General features: G+C 49.2%; 2 protein-coding genes across 6 annotated transcripts in view; both read right to left on the bottom strand.

The window, feature by feature from the left end:
• Nucleotides 1–25,939, bottom strand: part of sugct (succinyl-CoA:glutarate-CoA transferase) — a 31,046-nt gene extending 5,107 nt beyond the window's left edge. The window contains exons 1-12 of one of the 4 annotated variants that reach the window (XM_028004681.1): nucleotides 25,762–25,939; nucleotides 25,174–25,219; nucleotides 25,033–25,106; nucleotides 24,863–24,948; nucleotides 23,805–23,855; nucleotides 23,500–23,620; nucleotides 23,126–23,217; nucleotides 22,910–23,053; nucleotides 21,218–21,313; nucleotides 18,039–18,110; nucleotides 17,680–17,777; nucleotides 17,498–17,600 (exon numbers count right to left, since the gene is read on the bottom strand). In XM_028004681.1, the coding sequence (XP_027860482.1) occupies nucleotides 17,498–17,600; nucleotides 17,680–17,777; nucleotides 18,039–18,110; nucleotides 21,218–21,313; nucleotides 22,910–23,053; nucleotides 23,126–23,217; nucleotides 23,500–23,620; nucleotides 23,805–23,855; nucleotides 24,863–24,948; nucleotides 25,033–25,106; nucleotides 25,174–25,219; nucleotides 25,762–25,894 (1,116 nt within the window). In that variant the 5' untranslated portion in view covers nucleotides 25,895–25,939. The other 3 variants (XM_028004684.1, XM_028004682.1, XM_028004683.1) reach the window with 3 other exon arrangements.
• On the bottom strand, nucleotides 778–20,534 carry LOC114136611 (uncharacterized). 2 transcript variants are annotated; one of them, XM_028004691.1, is made up of 3 exons: nucleotides 20,485–20,534; nucleotides 4,066–8,403; nucleotides 778–3,906 (listed from the first exon to the last, which is right to left on the bottom strand). In XM_028004691.1, the coding sequence occupies exons 2-3, from the start codon at nucleotides 4,305–4,307 to the stop codon at nucleotides 3,453–3,455; spliced, it is 696 nt and encodes a 231-aa protein (XP_027860492.1). In that variant the 5' UTR covers nucleotides 4,308–8,403; nucleotides 20,485–20,534; the 3' UTR covers nucleotides 778–3,452. The 2 variants fall into 2 exon arrangements, with proteins under 2 accessions (XP_027860492.1, XP_027860491.1); XM_028004690.1 differs by lacking the exon at nucleotides 20,485–20,534 and having other exon boundaries at nucleotides 4,066–4,566; nucleotides 4,704–8,514.

Below are 25,939 nucleotides of genomic sequence, written 5' to 3'. Positions count from 1 at the left end.
GAATAAAATGAGTCAGCTGTTAATTAAATCAACAATACACATCAGAAAATATTCCAGAATATTAAGAAATCAACTTCCTTTGTGTTTGAAACGGCTTCCTGTGCTGGACCAATCAAAACGCAGGAAGGAATACACCAACCAGCCAATCAGCAACAATCTCTAATCTATCATTTAAAAAACATTCAGACCATACAGTTTTTGATTTTAGTATTTTTTTAACTAACATATTTACAGGATTGGAGGAGAAAAAAAGTTGATTAAAATGTATTTTAAGGATTTTTTGTCTGAAAATATTAAAACATAGGAAATGTCGAAGTTTTGGAGCTGTGGCCGACAGCCGGCGCCATGGAGACGCCGAACTGACCGCTCCTGCAGCTCAGGGTCTCCTCATAAATCTGAAAATGGTTTGATGATGATGATGGAACTGAGTCTCCATGGCAACAGGCCCCGCCCTCACATCCTTTCTGTCTGTTTATACATGGAGCAATATGATTGCTAGCATGTGTGTGTGAGTAACTCTATCTGTTTGTGACGCAGGACATCATTACCTCCATATGCTCACACACACTGACACACACAGAGACACACACAGAGACACACGCACACTGACACACACAGACACACACTGACACACACTGACACACACAGAGACACACACTGACACACACACTGACACACACAGACACACACAGAAACACACACACTGACACACACACTGACACACACACACACACACAGAGACAGAGACAGACACACACACACTGACACACACCCAGCGGTCAGAAACATCGTTTTATTTTCCACTCAGTGGGTTTTTAATCTGATGAACTGAGAAATGAAGCAAAGCAGCTTAGCTCTGGTTCCCCTACCGGGTCGGTCCATCAGTACCGGGTCCGTCTCTTAAACACTGATAATCGTTATCATTCTTCCCATTCTGATCCGTTGGACCAGTTGGTGGTTCTGATTAGCATCAAGAAGTGGATTTTAGACTCGTTTGGCTCTGGTTCTGGAGCTGGTCCTGGTTCTGGACCTGACTCGATAAACTCTGATCACAAAGATTTGAACTGGTTTATTTATTGGAAGCTGAAGGTTTTCTGAACTGGTTTCAGACCTGTTTGGTTCTGGTAACAGGCCCGGTTCTGTTAGAGATTTTATTTGGCCCGGTTTGTAAAGCTGAACCCAGTTTGGACCCGTTTAGAGGTGTTTCGCTGGTTCTGTTCTGATGTTTAAACGCTACATTAACTCTGTTATTCAGCGTAAGCTAACGCTAAAGCAAAGCACCAACATGGTTACTGGAAGCTAATGCTAAGGGGCTACATAAATGTCATATTTAGCAGAGGCTAATGCTAAATCACTATACTAACATGCTAATTAATGGAATCTAAAGTGCTACACAAACATTTAGTGTAATTTAGCTTCTACAAAGAAGTTGAACTTTAACTGAAAGTTTACAAAACAACAAAACAATTAATTTAAGAATCATTAAAAATGAAAAACAATGTAGGAGAAGCTAAGAGCTCTACGTGTTTTCAAAGTTAGCAGTCAGGTTAGCTTGGCTGTTAGCTCATTAGCTCATTAGCCTAGTTCTGGACTTTTATTTGCACTTCAGGTTAAAGTGGTTCTGATTCTGCCAGTAACTGGGTCAGCTGTGCTGTGGATCAGGATTAGTTCCCGGGCCTGGTGGGTCTGCAGCTGATGGACCTTCAGACGCTGTCAGGACGTTTGGACCAACCGTCCAGCGTCCGTCTCCACGCTGCGGTCCCGAGTTACACGTCGGACTCCAGTTAAGGAACTGGAAAAACAAGCTGGAAACAAGGCCCAGTTAACCAGAACCAGAGACAGTCTGTGGGCGGACTGATCAAAGCAGAACCGCTCTGTGGTTCTGGGCCACGCGCCTCCTCTTCCTCCTTCCCTCCTCTTCCTCATTTTCCTCTGCCTGTTTTATCCGTCAGGCTAATTTCACCTGAGGTAAAATCACCATGACAACCACAGAAAATGAGGTCATGTAGTTTGGGTCCAGCCAGGCCGGTTCAGGACTCGTGAAGCTTCACAGAACCGGGTCACGGACAGGAACCGGTTCAGCTGAACGGTTTCTGGAGTATTCCTGTTGAATATTTGTTTTTGTCCAGGAAAGATGCTTTGGGTCAGCAGAACCCAAAATTTCTGTTCTGGGACAAACAGAAAGAACCAACGGAGGCCCTGGTTCTGATCCGAGCCGCTGACCGGGCCTCGGCTCTGCAGCCAGAGTTCCTGCTGAGACCGGACCGGTTTCAGCTCAGCAGCATCTGGAGGAAGACTCAGCTGCCGGGCTGACCTCATTAATTGTGACCCGACCCGTTTGTTCTGACAGCAACATGGAGCCCGTTGGACCCGGACTCGCGTTAATCACGTCCCATTAGCTCCCGTCTCTCTAAATGTTTGCACGGTTTGTCTCTGCAGCTTGGCTGCAGCTCAGGCGACTGACGATTCATCAAAGAGTGGTTCTGGTTCTGACCCGTCCAGAACGCCTCTTTTTAACAGAACCAACAGATCGGCCCATAAATCAGCTGGAGGAGGAAGAGGAGGAAATGTTTTCCTCACTCTACTGTTTCCTCCAGTCAGATTAGCTCTGAATGCTCCTGGAACCGACGTCCAAAAGTCCAGAAGGTTCTGGTAGCCGGAGTTGAACCCGGTCCCGATGTCCGACCCAGTCCGGCTCTGAGAACAACAGAACCTCAACATGGAGCCTCCGGGCGCTCCGGTGGCCTGCAGTGACTACACACACCTGATGGGGGCGCTGTTCTTGTCCGTAGACAAACATCTCTCTGGAGAACGGAGACGACTTTCAACATGCCAAGTCTGAGAGACTCAACCAGAGGAACTGGACCCAGTTCCACCAGTTCCTTCACTACATCCCACACTGGGAGTACTGGGACCAGTGGGACTAGGGTTCACTGGGTCAGGGGTTAAAGTTCATCTGTTTGGAAAGTTTCCACCATGAATCTCCGTCTCTGACCTCCATCTGTCCTTCAGTCCCGTCTTCAGACGCCGGCGTCCAGAGACCAACATCACCAGGTACCAACCCTGATACCTGATTGGTCCGAATCACAGCCGTCATAACAGGAAGTGATGCGTTTATCGGTCTGGATCACAGCCGTCATAACAGGAAGGAATTTTCTCGTTTCAACAGGAACCAGGAACGTTCAGCTGCTCAGGGATGAATCTACGGGAGCCCTCGAGGCTCAATAAAAGCTAATGTTAGTCTCTAGTCACTCGTCACAAATTCCCAAGTGAAGAGGCCTGAAAACAGAAAATATGGGAATGATTAGCATTTCCCAAAAAAACAGTCACGGATCATTGGGAAGAATGAATCAGGTTTCTGGGGAAATTTATTGTTTTGTTTGTGAACAGGTTGTTTTTCCACGGCTCGGGCTGCGGCAGGAACCTTGACTGGGTCTCTGCGGCTGCAGCAGCTAGAAGTTGATGCAGGGCAGCTTTCCGGCTCTGTGCAGGAACAGCAGAGGAGTGATGAAGCTGCTGGTGATGCTGATGGAGAGGGCGAACAACGTGAGCTGCAGAATGAGCAGCAGAGACGCGGTGAGGACGGTTGGGCCCAGCATGAGGATCTGCAGCAGCTGGGTGGCGCTGTTGAACCCCAGGGTGATGACGATCACCTTGAAGGCCTTCCTCTTCATGGCGCTCCAGCTAACAGCGCTGCGGGAGCCGTCGCCCGGACCCGGCTGCTGCAGGACCAGCAGGACTCGGACGCCGCAGTAAGACAAGGTGGACAGGAAGAGCAGGGACTTGGCTATGAGGTAGCAAGCAGAGACGGTGAGAGACGGGCTGAGGAAGGGAAACATGAAGTCCAGCAGGATCAGCAGCCAGTCGAACAGGCAGACACCCAAACGGTACCGCAGAGGTTTCAGCCTGCAAGCAGGAAGAATCAGACACACACCGACATGAGACCAGAAACACATGAGACACCAGAACCAGACCAGTACCGATATCTGGGTCCGGTCTGGAGGAACTCTACCGTTACACACGTCTAATAACTCTGGTCCTTCTGCAGTTCTCTCTTGAATTTACCTGATGAAGACGGTGGGATGGACCACGGCCATGTAACGCTCCAGACAGATGCAGGTCTGAAAGAGCGGCCGAGAAATCAGCATGAGCTGCAGGAACAGCTTCAGAACCAGAACCCCGACCGCCTCGGACATCCTGAGCAGGAAGTGGAGCATGACGTAGAAAGACGAGCAGCCGAAGAGGATCTCTGCGACGGCCAGGTTGAGGGCGAAGAGCTCCGAGACGCCGGATTCACTCGCTATCATCCAGGCCACGTAGCCGTTGGCCGGCAGACCCAGCAGCACGTTGGAGGCCAGCAGAGCCGTGATGCCGTTCAGGAAGAAACTGGGATCGAATCCCAACGTGGAGATGGTCTTACGTAACCTGTTCGGTTCTAACAGTCTGATGATTCTTTCTCACGCCCAAATTAACGCTCTGCCTGGTGTCGAACCTTCAGTTTACATCCGTTCTCAGTTTGGTAAATGATAAATTCTCAGAAGATGCGTCACTGAGGAACGAGGCAATCTGAAAGCACATTAAAGTTCAGGTTTTTGATCAACAAACAGGAGGATTAATGATGTGGTAAGTGTTAAGAGTTGTTGTAAACAGACATCAGCTTTTAAATTTACTGAAAAATAAACGGTGTTTTTGGTTTTACGCACCTCGATCTCATCCACTGCGCCGCTGCATCTAAACACCATCTATCCTCTGGTGGTTTTGCATTAAGAGGCTCTCCTGTTTGTAATTTGGGCTTTTCGTTTCTCGAACATCTCACCACACGCTCCTTTTAAACTGGACCCACCTGTGGATTTGCATGGCGAGCAGCGGAGTCTAAATTTACATCTGCTGTGTTCAAACAAGCCCAGCGGAGACACGGATATGGTTTCTGTGGACAGAGGGTACGGCCACATTTGCATTAGATTTCCCTCAAAATGTAATTTGTCAGTGGAAATAATAAACTGAACGGCAGAAAGTTTCTCCAGCGGCCTGCTGGGACGGAAAGAGGAGCTGGAACGGCAGCAGGGGTCGGATGGAGATCAGGACGAGGAAGCTACGGCTTCAGCTGGCTGATGAACACAGAAGGAGAATCTGTAGTTCCTGAAGTGACTGATGATCTTTATTCAGGGTGACGATGCGGAGCACCAACGAGCTCCTGGGTTCGAAGGTCAAGGCCGTCCCTGTCAGAACGCTCTCCCTGTGGATGGCTGGACTCTCTCTGGGTACTCTGGCTTCCTCCCAGTCCAAACCTGAGAGTCTGTCCTCCGGGTCCCAGTGAACTACACAGACTACCAACTTCCTTGATTTTATTCCAGTTTAGTTCCTGACATGAGACGACCCGGTTATGTCTGGACCCCGTTAGAACAGGCCGGACCATCACACTGAGGACGGACCACTGGACCTGAGGTCGGCCCTCCAGGAGCTCATGATAGCTTCTGGATCATAATCGCTGACTTTGTGTTGCTTTGGATAAAAGATACAAAAATATCTAAAAAGAAACATTTTTATTCTTTGAACTTAAACAGCTGGATTTTGTTACTCGCCACATCGATAAGGCTGAGGCAGCGGTGGAAACGCTGCCCCCTGCAGGTGGGAGTTAGCATCACTGAGCTCTCAGTTTTGAACATTTGTTTGGTTTTTGAATCAAACCCAAACCTCTGAGGATTCCTCTAAAACCAGAACCGACTGACAGAACCAGTCAGAGACAATAAGAGGTTCCAGAACCGAACCGACCGGCTTCACGATGAGGAAGAACCTTCCATGTTGGGCCTTCCAGGTGCAGCGATGCATTTCCAACCTGCAGCAGGTCGTAAACATGCATCATGTCTCTGCTGGAGGAGCTTCATCTCCCAGCGGATCAGGGAGCATCTCACGCTCATCCAGCACATTTGCATGGCGGCTGCTGTCTATTTAAATCAGATCTATGTTGCAGCATCGCAGATTACATATCCCACACGTCCCCTTCGTCTGCTGCCCGGGGTCAACGTGAGGTCGCCGTGAAGGACTCACCTGGTGCAGCAGGGGTTAAAGTCACAGTTTAATAAATATGTCTGATAAAGACTCTGATGGACGGGTGCTGAATCTGATTGGTGCGGCGGGAGTCTCTGCTGGAAGGGCCAACAGGCTGCAGGATGGGAACTTCATCTGTCAACAGGGTTCAGATTGAGTCTGGACCGGACTTTAACTAGGCCACGATCTGAGCAGATTTCTGTCAAACTCAGGGTTTTGTGTTTCTCTTCTTGTTTAATTTTCCTCCTGGAGAAAAAGCTTTTATCCTTCAGAGACGATGCAGAGGAGACTCTGACAGGCGATCTTCAGTCACGTTAATCCTCAGGCTGCTCAGCCGAACATAAACACCTCAGAGACGTTCAGGGACAAAACCAACAATAAATCAAGTGAAACTCGGCCCTGTTTTATGTTCCCATCACTTTTTATGCTCAGTTTGAAGCATCGCATCAACTTGCTACATGCTAGTTAGCAGCTTCCACTTCCTGTTCATCACAGCCACGCGTAGTGCCACCATCTGATGACATCACTTCCTGTCCAACCTAGTTGTTCTCTCCAGGAAAGCAGATGGAAACGACTAATTCACATTTTCTGCTTTGTGACATTTTAAAAGTCGGATGGAGTGAGACCTCCTGACCAGAGCGCCGTTCCTGTGACCCCCGTCTCCATGGAAACACTGATCCGTCTGGATCGGCAGGTTCTGGTTCCCGACAGGACAGGTTCAGTCAGAGCTACAGCTGACCTGGCCCTGGTCCAGGTCTGGTTCTGGTCGGGTCCAGCAGGTCTGGACCGGCTGACTCCTCCATGGTGACTCAGCGCCGCGTTGTGCAGCAGGTTGTAATCCTGTTAAGGTCCAGTTATCCAGCAGGAGGTTCTGGTTCTGTTTATCTTTCACAGCCTGAGTATTTAAGTTTGTCTGAAGTGGAAACTTTGGCGTGTGGAACATTTTGGGAAACAGATTACCGCCGGGTCAGAGTGTGTGTGTGTGTGTGTGTGTGTCACTGTGTGTGCAGCGGCCCTGTGACCCCCGTCTCCATGGAAACGCTTAGCAGCAGCAGCCGAACTCGGTTTGATGTGAATCGGATCCTGAAGGTGAAGGAGCTGAACATGGCTGCAGACCTGAGAGGAACTGATCAGCTCTGGGCCCTGATTGGCTGCTGTTCCACCAATCACAGCTCTGAGGGGTTTAAATGAGCAGCAGGATGTTTAAACTTGTTTTGGTGAGTCCGTAAACACGACGCTCAGCCTTCAATTAGTCTGATGCTAAAGCAGATCTCTCCTAATTATCCGCTCCTCCAAAGCTTCCTGCTGGACCGGGAAGCGGCTCGGAGCGCGGTCCCGTCGTTCCGGCCGTAATGAGAGCTGGAATTAAAAGGTGTCGTCAGCCTAATGAGCCACAGATGTGACTCCGCATTATTCCCACTCTCCGTCTCTGTCCTGAAACATTTTGGTATGTTAGCTCGTTAGCTGCAGCCTGATGCAGAGTTACGTAAAAACACGTTTCTGCTTCTGAAAACGTCCAAAAATAACCCGGAATACCAGCGGCCGCCCTCCTCCCGCTCCTGCGGCCTTTGTTTGAGCCATTCCTGATGATTATCCGTCTGTTTATCTGCCATTCTCTCCGAGTGTCACCGTTTAATTGGACCCCCTCCTCCGCTCCTCCGCTCCCCATGGGAAAGTATGCAGACACATTTTGATTTGATTATGGCTCACAAACCAAACTATGCTTCGCTGCATTCCAGCTCCGGCAAACCCGCGGAACGAGCAGAGAGCGGAGCCGGGTCCGATTCCAGATCCTGATCCCAAAGCGTCCGCTCACAGCAGCAGCGCTACAGGTCTGGTCGGGTCAGCACGGGTCGTTCTTCACTCGGAGAGACGCTTCCCAAGACAACAAGCCAGTCAAAGAACCAATCAGAACCAGGCTCTGAACGCGGGAAGCAACGCAGCAGACGCCCCCTGGAGGCTGCCAGGAGGATCTGCATCGATCCACACCAAACAGACATCAGCTTTGGACCAGCAAGATGCTGCTTCTGCTTCACACAACGTCACATAAAAACAGAGACTGGAAACCTGACCACAGATCCAGAAAGAGCCGCTCACTTTGACCAATTAAAGACAAGGAAGCTTTAAACAGGAAATCAGAAAGAAATCAGGAAACCTGCAGATCAACATGTTGAAAACCTCAACAAGCGAAAGGAGAGAAATCTGTCCTATTAGCTTTTCATTCTACTGCAGACATCTGACCACAAGTTCCCAAAAACAGAACCAGGTCCGGTCCGCTTCAACCCGACTCCAGTCCGTCTGTCTAGTCAAAGTCTGGTCCGGTTGCTGAGGTGTGAACGCTAATCGACCTTTGACCTCTGGTCCTAAAAACCTCAGTCTGGGTTTGGTGGAAATGAATTCTGGTTCGGTTTGAATGTGAACGCCAAATGGACCGGAGACCGCTCCAAAAGCAGGAAGTGGACTACAGCGCAGGGCATTCTGGGTAAATACAACCAAAGCTAACGTGCTAGCCTAGCGCTAGCAGCAGAAATGGCTCCTGGTCTTCAGCCAAAGACTAAAGAGAAATCCTCCAACACTAAAATCTGACGCCTCCATCTTGTTTCCATCTGGTGAAGAAGGAAGTTGCTCTCAGTGTCTTCAGAGGTTTTTGTGTCGTTTCCTTCAGTGGTTCTTGGTGCAGCGCCCCCACAGGCCAGGAGGGGAACAGGTTGGTTTGACTCAGAGAACCACAGCAGCTGGAGGTGGAGCAGATGTTCTGGTTCCAGTAGAACCGGGTCGACCGGACCATCAGGAGTGAGAACATTGTTATTCCATCACAATCTCTTACTGTAAAAACATCTTTGTTTAGTTAAATCATTAAATGATTTTAGTCTCGCTCTGTGTCCAGAGGATGGACTGAACTCTGGAGGATGTTCAGAACTTTGGATGCTGTTTTAAATTCAATCTTTTTATTCTTTTTATTAAACGACGGGACGGGAGTTGGTCAGGTGACATCTGAGATCATGTGACAGTGATGGAGCAAAGGATTCTGGGTGTTTAGCTGAAGCAGAGAAACAATGAAGGCGGTGTGGAAAGTGTAGGGAGTAAATATCACTAACAGGAGAATCAATATCAGTACATGCTTAGTAAGAAATCTATAAAACCAATTTTGTTTTGTTTGTATCTCATAAGAATGCTTCATTTTTGCTGCTCTGCTCCATAAAACAACAAAATACCAAGTTTGTCTTTGGAACATTAGAAAAAGATTGAATGGTATTAAAAAGTTCCTCTGATATATTACACTGTTCCTCAGATTTAATTCAGCAGCTCAGACAGACAACGATCTGCGTTTGACGAAGGGAAAACTGGGGACAAAGTGAGTCATGGAGGTGGAAATGTGTCAAAAACCGATTTAAGAAGAAAATCCAAAGTGGAGCAAAAGAAACAGAGAAAGAAGAGAGTGAAGCAAAAAAAAGGAAAAGAAAGGGAGCAAAGTGCAGGAAAAGGAGGAGGAAAACAGGAAGTCTCTCCCTCTCTCTGAGCACAAATAAAAGAGGGAATCACATGGAGGAGGCAGCTCCTATCGGAGTGAATCATCCCGTCTGTGTCCTCACACAACCTCCCAGCAGCCCTGGGAATCCGGAGACGTTTGGGCACGAGGACAAACATCTGCAGGGCCAGGAACCTGGAGGAGCCGCTCCAACAAACACAGCAGGTCCAACGGCGAGCTGCACATCCTGCGCTCCGACAGGCAGCGCCGCCCGGCCCGTTACCTCAGCCTGATTTAGCCGCCAGCTGCTGGAGGAGCGGCGCCGCAGCTGCTGCTGACATCAGCCTGAGCGCTGGTCCCGACCAGCTAGCAGGTAAACGCTAACGCTAGCTCGGGCCAGAGGGGGCGTGGCCTCGGCGTGCATTTACTGCTGGAACAACCACCACAACAAAAGCACTCCATGTCACTTGATATTGATAATTAATTAGATTTTTGGTTTGAAAATCCTAAATCGTCCCAAACTGGTGATGAGAAAGTTCCTCTTTTAGCCACTTGAGCTGTTCCAGTCCGGTTCTTTCCCTCCACCCAGATGTTTTCAGCTGCTGACATGTCAGTCACACTAAATCCTTCATTTCCCACAATCCTATTTTTCTCTCCAGAAGCTCCACCTGGCCCGGCATTCTGATTGGCTGATTCCTTCCTGGAGGCGGGCATTGGCTGCCATTACCTAATCATTAACATTTGCTTTTCTCTATAGAAATTACTCCTAGATCAGTTTGGTTAGTTGATCGATGCAGACGACCACTGGTACCAAGCCCAGTTCTGGTTCCTCTCCACTGTCGCCCCCTGCTGGTCAGGAGGAGTGAAGCTGTACGTCAGTGACATGATGCTCTGCTTAGAAACCTGAATAATAAACTGATCTTAGTTCATCGACTGGCATCTGTGATTGAGATGAAATGATTCTTTACTGTGAAGAGAAGAGAAGTTGTGGAAATGGTGACAGAAAATGAACTGAATATTTTGGTAAACAGAGGAGATTCTGTCCCTCTGTTTTAAATCATCACTCCTCCACCACCGTGCTTTTCATTTGGTCAGAGGCGTTCAGTTTCCTCCATCATGCTGTGGTCTCCTCGTCCAGAAGTCTTGTGCAGCGGCCATCTTGGTTAGTCGCTGGGTTCCTTCAGGCGGCCATCTTGGTTAATCGCTGGGTTCCTTCAGGCGGCCATCTTGGTTAGTCGCTGGGTTCCTTCAGGCGGCCATCTTGATTAATCGCTGGGTTCCTTCAGGCTGAGCTGTTTCTCTACCTGACATATTTCTGATATTTATCTCTCGTTAGCTGACAGGTTAGCGCGTCCTGACGCTGTTCTCTCTGCGTATCTGGACTTCATCACAGCAGCTTCTCTCTCGTTCCCAGATGTCGTGCAGCAGATTCCAGGGATCGCTGAGGTTTTCCTCCTGATTGTTTCCTGTCCTTCCTCTCCGTCCCGTTGGCATGGTTACCGTCCACATCGTTTGCCCAGACACTCGACCGGCTTCAGCAGGTGAACCGGAGGGAAACGCGGCGAGCAGCTTCAGTCCCAGAGTGACCTCTGACCTCCAGGTGGGTCGCAGCGTAACCAGAGAGCGTTCCCTCCCGGCCGATGTCAGCTCCATCCATTATCCGGCTCCGCGTCAGAGCTTCCTCCTGAGGACCGCAGCGTGATGAAGAGATGGGAGGACAGGGCGGATGATCCAGATCCACGCTGGAACCAAACAACTGAATCATTTCGTTTCTGGGAGCCGTAAATCAAACCGGAACCTCGGTGTTCCTGGAAAGCAGCATGGAGATGGACTGGGAGCTCCAGGTTTTTCCAGGAAGCCGAACCGGAGTCAGAGCCGAGGTGATTCTTCTTCCAGAGCGACAGCAGCGTCTTCGCCACTCCGCCTCACTCAGGCAGAGCGGACAACATCTGGGAAGCTTTCATGGACCGGACCGATTCCAGCAGAAGGCCTTCCAGGCCTTCCAGGCCTTCCAGACCTGCAGCGCAGCAGGAATATATCTCCGAACTGCCCACAGGCTTCTGACACCTTTAATTTACGGATTCCCTCAAAGCGTCAGCGAACGTCACATCTGGAGTCTGCAGGACCGACACTAAAGCTCCTCGCAGACCAAACAGAGGTAATGTGAGTAATGTGAGGTCAGAGGTCACGGGAGGAGCAACTAGAGGGAATAATAAGCAGCTTCTTCTCTGTGTCAACATGCTGCACAGACCTCTGCTGCTGAATGGAGGCTGTCATGTTTGGTCAACAAATCTGAAAGTTTAGACGATCCTCAACAGAACTTCTGTCCCGGCTGTGAAGATTAGTAGCAGCTGGAAGTGAAAAGGTCAAAGTTCATGAGCGTGTCCGTTACCTTAGGAGTCACAGTCGGGTTTCAGTCTGAAACTAATCGATCCTGAAGCTCTGAAGCAATCAAACACAGATCTGTTTAGATCTGATGGTGAGAGAAAACAGAAAATATCAGATTTCTACTGTCTGGTTCTGGAGAAAACCAGCAGCAAGTGGGAAACTCCCGTTAACCCCACAGGGTCAACCCTAACCCTAACCCTAACCCCGTCACCATCAGCATCTGAAATCCTCAACCTCTTGTTCCTGGAAGACATTTCTTCTGTCGTCCAAAAGGGTCCTTCAGTCCTAAACGGTTCAGACTCAAAGACAGTACCGAAGATGGCCGGGTCCACACTGAGGACGGGACATCAGCAGTTTGAGAGAGGAGTCAGGAGACTCCGGTTTCATCTCACAGCTTAGGTCGAGACCAAACGTGTCACATGGCATCGTTGGGACATGTAGGTTTCATCAGGCGACCCAAACACTGAGCCGGTACCAGGTAGGACCAGCGACCAGCAACCAGTGAATAACGTCAACATTGCTGACCTCAGCGACCCAGTCAGCGACTCTACGGCCCCAACAGTGACCATGATGCTCCATTAGTAACCCTAACCATGTAACTGGTGATGTTATGGCCCTACTGGTGACCTTATAATGACCCTTATCCATCCGTCTGTATCAGAATAAGAGAAACACACTCAGTTCATTCGTTTGTTCATTTGTTTACTCAAACAGTTCAGTGGTCGCTCTGATTGAAATGAACACAAACAAAGAAACAGATGATCTTCGGATCTCGGATCATGATGATTATAACATTGTTCCAGCAGAGACCAGTGGACTGGTTTCAGCTCGTTGTTGCTGCGTCTCTTTGGTTTCCATGGTTTCAGCTCGTTGTTGCTGCGTCTCTTTGGTTTCCATGGTTTCAGCTCGTTGTTGCTGCGTCTCTTTGGTTTCCATGGTTTCAGCTCGTTGTTGTTGCGTCTCTTTGGTTTCCATGGTTTCAGCTCGTTGTTGCTGCGTCTCTTTGGTTTCCATGGTTTCAGCTCGTTGTTGCTGCGTCTCTTTGGTTTCCATGGTTTCAGCTCGTTGTCGTTGCTGCGTCTCCTTGCTGAAGCGTCGCTGCAGCACCACCACTAGCTCCATGTTGTCCTCAGCCTTCAGAACCTCCAGGTTCTGCTAAACGACTCAGTAGGAGATCCGTGCGGCTGGCGGACCTTTGAGCGGACCCATAAATCTGCTGCGGCCGGCCCACACAGTGGAGCCGTCAGACGGGATCATCTGGGATTGCTATCTGCAGTGATGGATCTCCCGCCGAGCAGAGGAACATCTCGCTCACATGTTGGTTTTACTCCCTCTGCTGCTGAGTTACGATCCGCTCGCTCAGTGCTAGCGCCGCTCGCCGTGATGTCACAGCCGCCATTTATCTGCTCAGGCTCAGATTCACAGCAGAGGAACAAGCTGAACGCCTTCCAAACCGCCAGAGGAAAACCACAGAACTGGGCCTGAACCAGAACCAGAACCAAGACACTGATGTGAGGAGGAGACAGGGAGGTTTGCAGGTACCACCAGACCGGACCGAATGGACCCGTTTCCTCAATGAGGTGCAGTAGATCCAGAAGGAGACGATCCAGAAGATTCTTCCTGAACCGCTTCGTGGAACCAGGGTCAGCGTTTCTTCTTCTGCTGATTTATGAAGGTCCTAAATGAGTCTGCCCCCTGCTGTTCAGGTTTCTAATGAGGGAGTGCAGCAGGTCCACATGTCCCTCAGTGGGTCCGTCTTTTGTCCTCCATCTGTCTCCATCATGGAGGTCTGAGATGTTAATGGTTTTATTTAACGTCTGAAGCCCGTCATGTCCACCAGAGGTCTCCTGTCCCAGACCAGCTCCGTCTCCGTCAGACCGGCTCTCATCCGGAGCGGAGCCATGTCTCCCCAGAGCGTTGGGTCGTCATCCTGCGGTTTATCCGGGTCAGCTTCAGGTTTCTGTCAGCAGGACTCTAAATCCAGCCAATCCTGATGCAGCGCTCCAACAACAACCAGCAGAGCGCTGCCACAGCCATCCAGCAGTTAGGAAAGGTGATCCATCAGCTGGAAGGGAACCACGGCTCAGTCTGTGTCAGCGGAGTGCTGCCCCCTGCTGGCCAGGAGAGAGAAGACCAGGAAGCTGCAGAATGTCCATTATCAGAAACAGCAATCATCGACATGACCATCTGCTCTGCTGGCGTTCCTCAGGGCGTTCAGGTAGATCCGGCCTTCAGCGCGGTGAAGGATGAGTCCAGCTGCAGAGGAATGCCGCCACGCCTGATAAATCTGGTGCTAATCGGACATTAAGGAGTTCTCCGTCTCGCCTCCGTCTCCTTTATGTCCACCTGCTGACAGGCTGAGGACGGCGCTCCGTCTGCTGCTCATGATGGATGCCGCTCTGCCTCTCCTCTCACCTCCAGCTGGAACCGGCTCCAGGAGGCTGACAGCCGGCTGGGAGGCGACACGATCCAGACGCTAATAAAGCTTTTTCCACAGCGGAGAGCAAACAGAGCCACCGGCAGCAGAAGGTCCCAACGCGACCTGAGGAACTCCAACACCACAGGAAGAGACCCGGCTCATCCAGCAGAGGGTCAAAGGTTAAACTAGAGAAATCAGCCAGCGTTGAGGTGAAGCGTTGATCCGAGGTCAGAGCAGACGGCGTTCCGGTTTCCTGGAGTTTCTCTGGGTTCTTGGATCCAAACGAATCATTGAAACACTGACGTCGTTTCAGTTCAGGAGAAGCAGCAGAACCTTCTGAACGGATCTAAACGTTTGGACTTTTTCCCAGAACCTTCCCTAAAACCCATCCAGTCAGGAGTTTCAGCTCTACAAACCGGTCTGATCCAGTTTAACTCTGGACCGGGTGGCCGGTTCAAATCCAGAAGAACCAGGACCAGCAGCATCCTGATTTCGTAGTTCCCTTCAGCAAGGCGCTAGCAGAGTCACTACAGGGTTGAACTCCCAGCTTCCTGTTGCTACAGACGAAGGCAGGAAGTGCAGCCGAGATGCTCCAGGTAGATTTACCCAACGCTCCTCTGCTGCCAGCTGGGACAAATCAAATAAAGCCAGAAAGATCTGGAACTGAACTGAACCAGAACGAACTGAATCAGAATGAACTGAATCAGAACGAACCACACTGAACTGAATCAGAACGAACTGAATCAGAACGAACCAAACTGAACTGAATCAGAATGAACTGAATCAGAACGAACCAAACTGAATCAGAACGAACTGAATCAGAACGAACCAAACTGAACTGAATCAGAACGAACTGAATCAGAACGAACCAAACTGAACTGAATCAGAACGAACTGAATCAGAATGAACTGAATCAGAAAGAAATGAATCAGAATGAACTGAATCAGAACGAACTGAATCAGAACGAACTGAATCAGAACGAACCAAACTGAACTGAATCAGAACGAACCACACTGAACTGAATCAGAACGAACTGAATCAGAATGAACTGAATCAGAACGAACCACACTGAACTGAATCAGAACGAACCAAACTGAACTGAATCAGAAAGAACCAAACTGAACTGAATCAGAATGAATTGAAATGAATGAAACTGGACCTTGCACCATCCAGAACCAGCGGGTCTCCATGCTGGGTTCCAGCAGGAGGATTTCCTCTGCAGGTAAAAAGAATCAGTTCTTCTCTGGCTGTAATTCTCTGCAGCAGCTGCTGGGAGATCCCAGACTTTCTACCAGAAACTCCCTTCCAGAACAAAGACCCGGTTCAGGATGACAGGCTCTGCCTTCATTTCCCAGCATGCCTCACTCTGCCTTAATGAAACATCCAGGACCTCTCAGAACCAGCCTGGGTTGAGTTACAGAGAAAGTTGGTGGAAATCAAGTTGGAGCTCAGAGGCAGATGGGCCGGTCTGACACACACCCCACACACACACACACACACACACACACACACACACACACACACACACTCTGAGTCACGGTTTAACGTGCCGCAGCAGCAAGTGGTGTTGGGAGCTGCTTTCCTGCACTCAGATGAGCTGAGGGACCGGAAGTGGACGGTTCTGATCCGACTGAAGGATCGAGCAGAACCATCAGAGAACCACCTGCAGCCTGACCCATCCTCCACTACCTCTGCAGGGTCTGCAGCGCCTCCCTGTGGCCAAAAGAGCAACTGATCCAGGTTCAGATGGTGAACAACAAAGGGGAGGGACTACATACTCATGCTGCCCTCTGATTGGCTCAGAGCAGGAGTTACTGTGAAAGAGGCGGGCTCAGAGATTCACTTAACTGGATGCAGACTGGGACATGGAGGGACAGTTTAGAGTTTCTGGAGTCAACAATCAGAACCCAGAGAGAACCCAGTCAGAACTCAGTCAGAACCCAGAGAGAACCCAGTCAGAACTCAGTCAGAACCCAGAGAGAACTCAGTCAGAACTCAGTCAGAACCCAGAGAGAACTCAGTCAGAACTCAGTCAGAACCCAGAGAGAACCCACTCAGAACTCAGTCAGAACCCAGAGAGAACCCAGTCAGAACTCAGTCAGAACCCAATGAGAACCCAGCCAGAACCCAGTCAGAACCCATCCATCCATACGGAAAAACATGCTAACAGAAATCTTCTGATTTATGGATAAATAACTGTAGGTGAACGCAGTGCAGCACGACCTCTGACCTTTCAGTGACAGGACAACCAACTGGTCATGTGATCACATCCTGTCAGTTGCCATGGCAACATGTTTTCACCCAGAAAGCTCTTCTGGTTGATTAAAGTGAACGATCCAGGATTAAGACTCGGAAGTGATGCTGGTTAGGAAACCAGAGTCCAGTTTGAAATGCTGCGGATTAAAACTAGCCAACTGATTTCCCTGGTTCCACTGGTTTTACTGGTTTCACTGGATATGGTGGTCCAACTGGCCAACAGATCATCATCATGTCAGACGGAACCAGCAGAACCACAGATGTTCAGACAATCAGGCCAAAATGGTCGAGTGACGCAACCAGGAATGAAAATACAGAGCTAAATCAGTGCCAAAAATTCACATTAAAAAAAAAAGTTAAATGGAAAAATAATTATGACACTGAAAAAAAATTTCAAAATATCAAGTTTTATCAAGTTTCAAGTTTTTTGGGTTGTTTGCAGTTTCAAAGAAGATGACAGAGGGAGTGGCATCATGGCCGACAGCTCACCCTGCATCCAGGAAAACATCTTTAAAGCACCATCAGTACTCCATCCATCCATCCATCCATCCATCCATTCATCCATCCATCCATTTTCTGCTCATCCTTTGTCCCTGATGGGGTCGGGAGGGTTACCATCAATACTCTACCACACAAATCTGAGCAGAAAAACATGATTTTTGCTGCATTTTGAAAACAATTTCCCATCATCCCCCATCATCCCTCCTTGGCGTTGAAGCCCCGCCCCTTAAATATGAGGCCCCGCCTCCTCAATGTGAGAACAGTTCTGAACTTTTTTCTGTTTTAAAGACTTTTTATGAGCAAAATTTGGTCCAGTTCATCTCCATAGAGAACCTACCAGCCTGATCAGAACCCGATCAGAACCAGATGTCCATGCGGGACAGGAAACATCGGGACACGCCCGTCCCAGCACTGACCTGCGGCTCTGAGAACACTTCCTGAATGCTGTTGATTGGTCCGACCGGAACACCTGAGCCCTGGAACCTCCTCAGCCAATCAGCAGAGTTCTGCTGCAGGAACCTGTTGGCAAACAGAACCAGACTGTGACCCGGCCGCCACACGGGCCCAGACCGGGTCCAACCAACGGCCCAAACAAAACCTCTGGGACAGAATCTGCAGCAGCTGCTTCCGGTTCTGGACCCTCAGCTGGTTGGTTCTGTAGTTTGGGTCGGCAGCGAGATCCTGCAGCTCCAGAACCTGCAGGTCCAAACAGACGGAGTCTCAGTTAAACTGTGAGACACCAGAGGGTTTCAACACAGCGGCCCAGACCAGAACCGGTCCGGAACCAGAATCAGCCTGGAACCAGAACCAGAACCGGACTGGTTCCACAAATTTTAACCTGAAGACTCAAACAGAACCGGTCTGGAACCAGAACCGAGGGTCATTAGATCTAGTAGAAGAGAGTTAAAACTATCTGAGGAAACGGGTCAGAACCAAGCCAAGCTGAACAGAACCCACCTGGCACACCGTGACAAACTGCCTGTCGTTGGCTGCAGCCAGAACCAGGTGTCCGTCTCTGGTTCTGAAGCCCTGCAGACACAAAGCAGACACTGAGAGGAACCACAGACTGACCCGGATCAGAACCAGAACTTGGACTCTACTCATCAGTCTGTCTGAAAACTTTCCACCAGTGGAGTGAAACTTCTGCTAATCGGCTAAAGCTAATTTTAGAGTTTAGTGTTAGCTCTGGAAACCTTTAGCGTACTTAGCTTAGCTAAATTAAACTGGATAAATTCTAAGTTTATTCAACTTCCTGTTCTGATTCATGCTCTTATTTTGAAGTCACAGCGAAGCAGAGCTAACACTTTAGCTAGTGGTGCCCAGCACTGCTTCTCACAGAACCAGCAGAGAGCTTCAGAACTATAATGCAGTTCAGATCTGGATCAGAACCAGAACCAGAAACTGGAGGATCAGAAAACAAAACTCTAAAAACATTCAGACATGAAACCAGAACCTCTGATGATTCTGATGATCTGGACAGGAAGAACCTGACAGAACCTGACAGAACCAGAGAGGTTCTGACAGCTGTTCAGGTTACTCAGAACCGCCGTTGGTTCTGCTAAACGGACCTGCTGACCCGTCAGAACCGTCTCTGCTTCCTCTGAGCGATCTTCATCTGACCTTTGAGGAGCTTCATTAGCGTCAGAACCGGGTCAGAACCAGGTCAGAAGCTCTGGCTGTTTGCTCCTTTATCAGGTTGGATCCCTGCAGGCGGAGCTGGAATTTACCAAGACGAGATTTAATGAAACCAGAACCTCCAGAGGAACCTGCAGGAACAGAGGCCTCTTCATCCTCCTCCTCTTCCTCCTCCCCCTCGGTGTCTGCAGACCGCCAGCCTCTGGTCGCCGCGGCGCCGCTTTCATCTGCTGCCCTGGGGGATTCTGGGTAACTTGGTCCACATGGGGACGTGGAGGACATGTTGGGCCGCAGACGGGTCCCAGTGGAGAGACCAGCGCCCCCTGCTGGCTGAACTCCCACTCTGAGGTTCTGCAGAACTTATGGACCTCTCAGAACTTTCACTTCCTGTCTGGGTCAGAGTTCAGCAGCAAACTGAGCAGAGACACGGTCCAGTCAAAGTAAGGAGTGGAGACTTTTTAAATCAAACCAGTTAAATCTGGTTGGAGTAGAAATATCCCACACAGAGGAAGATCCAGGAGAATCCAGGAGAATCCAGGAGGATCCAGGAGAATCCAGGAGGATCCAGGAGAATCCAGGAGAATCCAGGAGGATCCAGGAGGATCCAGGAAGATCCAGGAGAATCCAGGAGAATCCAGGTGCAGCAGCATGGAGGCGCAGAGCGTCACACTGAGTCCGTTCTGTTGAATGCACTAAATGTTCGTGTGTTTGTGCATTAAGACAGTAAACTGTTAACCATTTATGAAAAATAAAATGTGAAAATGTCGGGTTTGTTGACGAACATGAAGCAGAAACGCTTCAGGTTCAGTCCAACCGCCGCCTCGTTCAGGTCGGGGCCGGTCTGCCTGGGTTTGGGTCTGGTACCGTGGTCCGCATCAGGTTCTCCTCACACCTGGACTAAAGGTCCAAACCAAATGAAATGACCTCTGGTCCAATCAGTGACTCTGAACTGCTGAAATAAACTAGAGAAAATGTCTTCAGGAACCAGTAACACAACAGGTCTAGTTTCTGTCTCTACTCTGATAGGATCAGAACCTGTAAACGGTTCTGACCCGTTCAGTAAACGGGTTCTGATCCTGTCAGAGTTCTGTGGTTTGGCAGAATCAACATCTTTCAGTCATTCATTGAACTATTTTCAAAGAAAAAATCTGTTTTTTAACGTTTTTCACTGGATCAGATCCAGACAGGGACCTGAACAGTTGTCCCATCATGTCCAAGGTCAAACACCAGCGAAGGTCAAACATCAGGACATCTTCAGATTTCCCTCCCTGAGCGCTGAGAGACTCTGGTGTCTCAGTTCTGCAGGATCAAGATGTGAAAGTCTGGACTCCTCCTGTAGAAACCACAGAACCACTAATCCTGTTGTTTAGACTGCTGTGATGTGCGAAGCCGCCGCGGCGCTTTCATCCGCTCAGCCCCGGGCCAGGAAGGGAGGAGAGCTGCATGATGGGAAAGGCGGTTCACAGCGGGTTTAGATTGGGGAGCTGGACGGAGAAGAAGACCACAAGAATGGAGGCTGAGGAGAGTTCACAGGGAGAGAAACTGAGGAGGAACTGACAGTTTATCTGTTGGGAGACCAGAGAGGAACGTCTTCCTCACAGAGGAAGACTCTCTGCTGTTTCCAGTTTCAGATCAGAACCTGGTAATCTGACCCACAACCCTGCGGTTCTGAAACCTGGTTTCACTTCATGATTCTCATCCGTCAGAGCCCTGCTGACCAGAGAGTCACTTCATTCAGGACTGCAGGAGAATCTACAACAGCTCCGACCTCTGGTCCTCCAAACCTCGGTCTGGGTTCGGTTTAAGTGAACTCTGGTTCAGTTTGAATGTGAACGCCAAGTGGACCAGAGGTAGTCCACTTCCGCTCCAAAAGCAGGAAGTGGACTACAGCACAGAGTATTCTGGGTAAATACAACCAAAGCTAACATGCTAGCCTAGCGCTAGCAGCAAAATGGCTCCTGGTCTTCAGCCAAAGACTAAAGAGAAAAATCTGACGCCTCCATCTTGTTTCCATCTGGTGAAGAAGGAAGTTGCTCTCAGTGTCTTCAGAGGTTTTTGTGTCGTTTCCTTCAGTGGTTCTTGGTGCAGCGCCCCCACAGGCCAGGAGGGGAACAGGTTGGTTTGGGTCAGAACCACAGCAGCTGGAGGTGGAGCAGATGTTCTGGTTCCAGTAGAACCGGGTCGACCGGACCATCAGGAGGGAAACAGATTTAAGGTTTCACTGATGAGTCCCTCCATTATGTTATTCCACAATTGCAAAGATGTATGCAAATAAAAACGATCCCAGAATTTTTTCCCACTAATATATAATTGAGTTTATCTCAAATTTTCTGTAGAAATTGCGAAAAGCATCGAGCTTAGGCAATGCCAACTCCCACCTGCAGGTGGCAGTGTTTCTTCCTTCTACTGTGCTGCCTCAGCCTGACTTTATGACCAGCTAGCATCAACATGGCAGCAACAGAAAATTAAGTTTTCCAGGTTCTCCAGGTTCTCCAGGTTACCTGGTACGGTACGATGCTCTCGTGGGCCGTCCCCCAGCGCTTGGCCTCCTTCCCTGCGTTCAGGTAGTTGGCAGCGATGTGGCTGAGGCAGGACACCTGGACAGAGACGGAGACGTTAACTGACCCAGCAGACCAGCATGTGCATCTGGAGTCCAAGTGCTACAGTTCGTGGTTTCCTCTTAGTTTTGATACGACTTGTTGATGGGAGCGTTGCTGTGGTTACATGTAACCATGACGACACAGAAACTTTCTTCTGCTGCATGAGAAACTCAGCACTTCCTGTTCAAGGTTCATGAATCCAGAGCGCTGCGGTTCAGCAGAACCTTGATGATTTACACGGCTGATCTTTGAGTAACTAGAATGTAAAAACAAAGAATCTCATGTTTTTCTAACATTTAAAAAAGGAAAATCTCCATCTTTGCTAGTTAATAATCATCCATCTGACCCGGATGTCTCTGTTGAACTTTGGTCTACATGAACCAAACTCTTTAATCAGATTAAATAATCTGATTCAGTAAACAGCTGCTCATTAAACTGTAGATTTAAACGTTCCAGCCGTCCTGCTAGCTCGCTGCTTTCATGTTTCAGACTAAAAATGGTCGTCACAGGCTTCCTTACCTCGACCAGCTGATGACTAAACGTAAGGAAATGTTCTCCTGGTTCATAAAGTCGCTCAGCTTTGAGTTTTCGGTTTTTGGACGTTGCTGGTGTTTCAGTGAGGTTCATTCTGTCTGTCTGGAGTTTTTTCTGCTCATTCAGTAAAAATCCTCATTTCATTTTATTTGGATGGTGAATCTTCGCTCCTCAGTTTGAGTCAGACTGAGTCACGTTTCATCATGGTGGTCAAAACGTTCAGCTTGTTCAGCAGAACGACGTCTGAGCCTTGAAAGCTGATCAGAACCCAGAAATGGATCCTCTCCGGTCCGGCTCAGGACCAGAACCGGTCCATCCGGGCCGATGACCCGGCTCCATCAGACTCTGATGGCTTCATGTCGGCTTGTTGTCATATTTCTGCAGCGGTTTCTGGTGATTAGCAGGAAACCATGAGAGGCGCTGGGTTACGGCGCCGTGACGCAGCAGGAAGCTTCCCGGGTGGTTCTGTCCATCAGAACCCGGTTCTGTTTAAACTGCAGGAAGCCACAGAGAGGCGGCAGCACCGCTGCACATGTGGAGGCCGGAACCGAGACGTCGTTAGGGAAAAAAAACAGCTGCAGTCAGGAGACATGAGAGGCAGACATCTGCAGCAGGCGGCTACAGATCCACAGCCAATACATGGGGCCTGACTTCCTGCTTCACTCACTGGACTTTCTGCTTTCCACTTCCTGCTTCCTGCTTCACTCACCGGACTTCCTGCTTTCCACTTCCTGCTTCACTCACCGGACTTCCTGCTTTCCACTTCCTGCTTCACTCACTGGACTTTCTGCTTTCCACTTCCTGCTTCCTGCTTCACTCACCGGACTTCCTGCTTTCCACTTCCTGCTTCCTGCTTCACTCACCGGACTTCCTGCTTTCCACTTCCTGCTTCACTCACCGGACTTCCTGCTTTCCACTTCCTGCTTCACTCACTGGACTTCCTACTTCCTACTTCATATTTCCTGTCAGCTTCACTCACTGGAGTTTAGGAGGAAAACCCCAGCTCAGTCTCATGTTCCCTGGGAAACAGGAAGTGATCTCACAGACAGGGAGTGATACCTGAGCAGACAGCAGGTTGCAGTCGATGTGACTTCCTCTTCCTGTCTTCTGTCTGTGCAGCAGGGCGGCCATGACGGCTCCGTGCGCGTACAGCCCCGTGGCCAGGTCCGTCATGGCGACGCCGGGACGCACCGGCTCCCCGTCCTGCCGGAGCAAAGCATCATGGGATCAGCTGGCGCCGGTTTGGACCCGGTTTGATCCAGAAGGAGCTCTGACCTCCGGCCCGGTGATGTGCATCATCCCCGACACGGCGGAGGCGATGGAGTCGTAGCCTGGACTCCGGGCCTGAGGGCCCGTCTGGCCGTAACCTGGGACACAGAGAACCGGGTCACCGACCGGGTCAGAATCGTTCAGAACCACAGAGACATCAGAACCAGAACCCAGCTGGGTCCATTCAGTTAGAGGCTTCAGGAATCTGCTGATGAAGGTCGGCCTCCAACAGGAAGTTACAAAAAGTTCTGGAAAATACATGGAACTGGATCAGGACCTGGAGACGGATCCATGGATCTGGAACATCAGAACCGTTGGAACTGAGACACAGACAGAGTCCTGGTCCAGATCCAGATCCTAGTCCAGGTCGGGTACTGTACCTGATACGGAGCAGTAGACGAGGCGCGGGTTGATTCTGCTGAGCTCAGCGTATCCTAAACCCAACGGAGGAAGATTCCCTGGCAGGAAGTTCTCCATCAGGACGTCACACACACCTGCAAGCTGAGCACACACACACCGTGAACACACACACACCGTGAACACACACACACACACCGTGAACACACACACACCGTGAACACACACACACCGTGAACACACACACACACACCGTGAACACACACACACACACCGTGAACACACACCGTGAACCCCCTCCCTGCCCGGTGACCTCTCGGGTCGGTACCTGCTGGATGACCTCTGCTCCTCTCCGGTGCTTCAGGTCCACTGCGATGCTCTGGAACAGAGGAATGTGGATCAGATCCATTCAGGCTTTCAGTTGTTATGAAATAGAAACATGGACAGCAGAAACCTGCTGTTCTCTAAATCCTCAGCTTTCATTTATTTATTACAATCGTTTCATTTTCTTTATGTTTTTGTTTTAAATTTACCAAAATAAATGAACTCAGATGGATCTGAACTGGTCGGAGGTCAAAGGTCAGACTAGATCAGTCTTTTTCAAACTGGTGATCCGCGGGCGCCCTCTGGTGGTCCGCGAGGTACTGCATGTAAGTGACCGTTTATTTGCCGTGACGTCAGCTCAGAGTGCTAAGTGCTAGCTTAGCAAAGGGTTGAATTAAAAAGAATGACGGCTTAAAACCGGGTTCTCAACAAAAAGCTGCAGATACCGGTGGGAAGAAAAAGTCCAGGAATAAGATCTGAGCAGAAGAAGCTGAAGCTGCTGTCGTTCACTAGCGAATCGATTCCTTTGAACGGCTCCATGCGGTAGGAATCGACTCTGTTAGTCAGAACGGCTCTTTGTTTTTATGACTTTGCTTGGTAATGAATGATCCTCTGCTTTCACGTCAACAGCTATATCAATTTTTATTTAATTAAAAATGATTAAATTAATTAAATACTATTAAATACAATTATAGAAATTTGTTAATTTTTTTATATTTAATGGTGCAGAATAATATTTTTTGCTTCTGCTAAAGCAACTCTAGTCTATTTTTTTTAATTGTGCTTCTAAATCACAAATAGCCCTAAATGTTATTAATGCATAACACTTGGTAGTAAAGAACAACTTCTTTTTTTATTTCTGTGTTTGACATCATTAGAAAACTTAAACTCTTTCAGAATCTGTAAATAACTCAAAGTGCCCAAGTAAACGTGTTCATGCTCTGACCAAACGGCTCCACTCTTCACTAGGATGAACAAAGAAAACAACAATACGTGATTTAAGAAGCTAATATTTTCATTTCAGGTTGCATCATATGTTGTGTTATCGCGGGGCGATTTCACCTTCTTGTTCCGGTTGACGCTCAGGAAGTAGACGCTCTCTGAGGCAACAAACGGCGGGCCCCAGGTTCTGGTGTCGTCTCCTCCACCTGTCCAACAGAACCACCACATCTACAACAGTCAGGTTTCCCACAATCCTTCAGCCACTACCCAGAACACACCTGGGCGCTCACCTGGCCTCTCCACCTTGATCACCTCAGCTCCCAGGTCTCCCAGGATCATGGTGGCAAACGGACCGGCCAGAACCCTGCACACACCCAGACACATGTCAGCCTCCGGGTGGATCAGAACCAGCAGCGGCCTGCGGAGCTCACCTAGTCAGATCCAGCACTCTGACACCCTCTAGTGGCCGAACAGCTCCTACAGCACATTAAAAACACCACCAAGTTGTTGCTTTAGAAAAAAACAGAAAAAGTTTTACATTCAAAGTTAAATATTAATATTAACAAAAATTAACCTGATTTAAAAACTAAAGTTATATTGTTATTTTAACTGAAATTTATATTTTCTCGGTTAAATAAAATCCCCCGCACTTTTTGTCCGAAGGACCTTAAAGTACAGAATTAACATTTTATTGTTTATAACTTAATTTCATCATAAATCATTATAAATTAAGTCATCAATTACCATAATCCTCTTAACAGCAGGAGAACTTGCCTCTCACAACATGGCGGACCGGGCTGACGTATTGTTTCAGTCGCATTAAAGCTAACTTTGAACAGGCCACAATCTTTAACCAGCAGCAGTTTAAAGGGACGCATTTATTTAATAAAGTCATAAACGTGTTCTGGTCCTCATCCTGTCCGGATTCCTGCAGGTTCCGATCCAAATTTCGATGAGCTGACTGACCCCCGACCAGAGATGCTACCATTAGCCTGCTAGCAGCAGCTCCGGAGCAGTACCTGAGTTTGTGTCCGAGCTCCACCGCCTGCTGCCCGGATACTTTGGAGCCTGGTTCCGCTGGAGGAGCGCTCTGAAGCCCGAACGGTACCGAGCCCTGAGGACGCTGCGTAAAGCCCTGAAGCTTTCAGACATCTTCTAAACCTGCTAGCATCAGCCTTAAACCACGCTATTACTTCC

Source organism: Xiphophorus couchianus, chromosome 21, assembly GCF_001444195.1.
Source record: "Xiphophorus couchianus chromosome 21, X_couchianus-1.0, whole genome shotgun sequence".
NCBI lineage: Eukaryota > Metazoa > Chordata > Actinopteri > Cyprinodontiformes > Poeciliidae > Xiphophorus > Xiphophorus couchianus.
This window is presented reverse-complemented; position numbering and strand designations above follow the sequence as displayed.

Coding starts and splice junctions, on each gene's coding strand:
- LOC114136611 (XM_028004691.1), bottom strand. CDS start 4,307: ATGATAGCGAGTGAATCCGGCGTCTCGGAGCTCTTCGCCCTCAACCTG. Junction 3,907..4,065: donor CATCCCACCGTCTTCATCAG/GTAAATTCAAGA, acceptor TCCTGCTTGCAG/GCTGAAACCTCTGCGGTACC.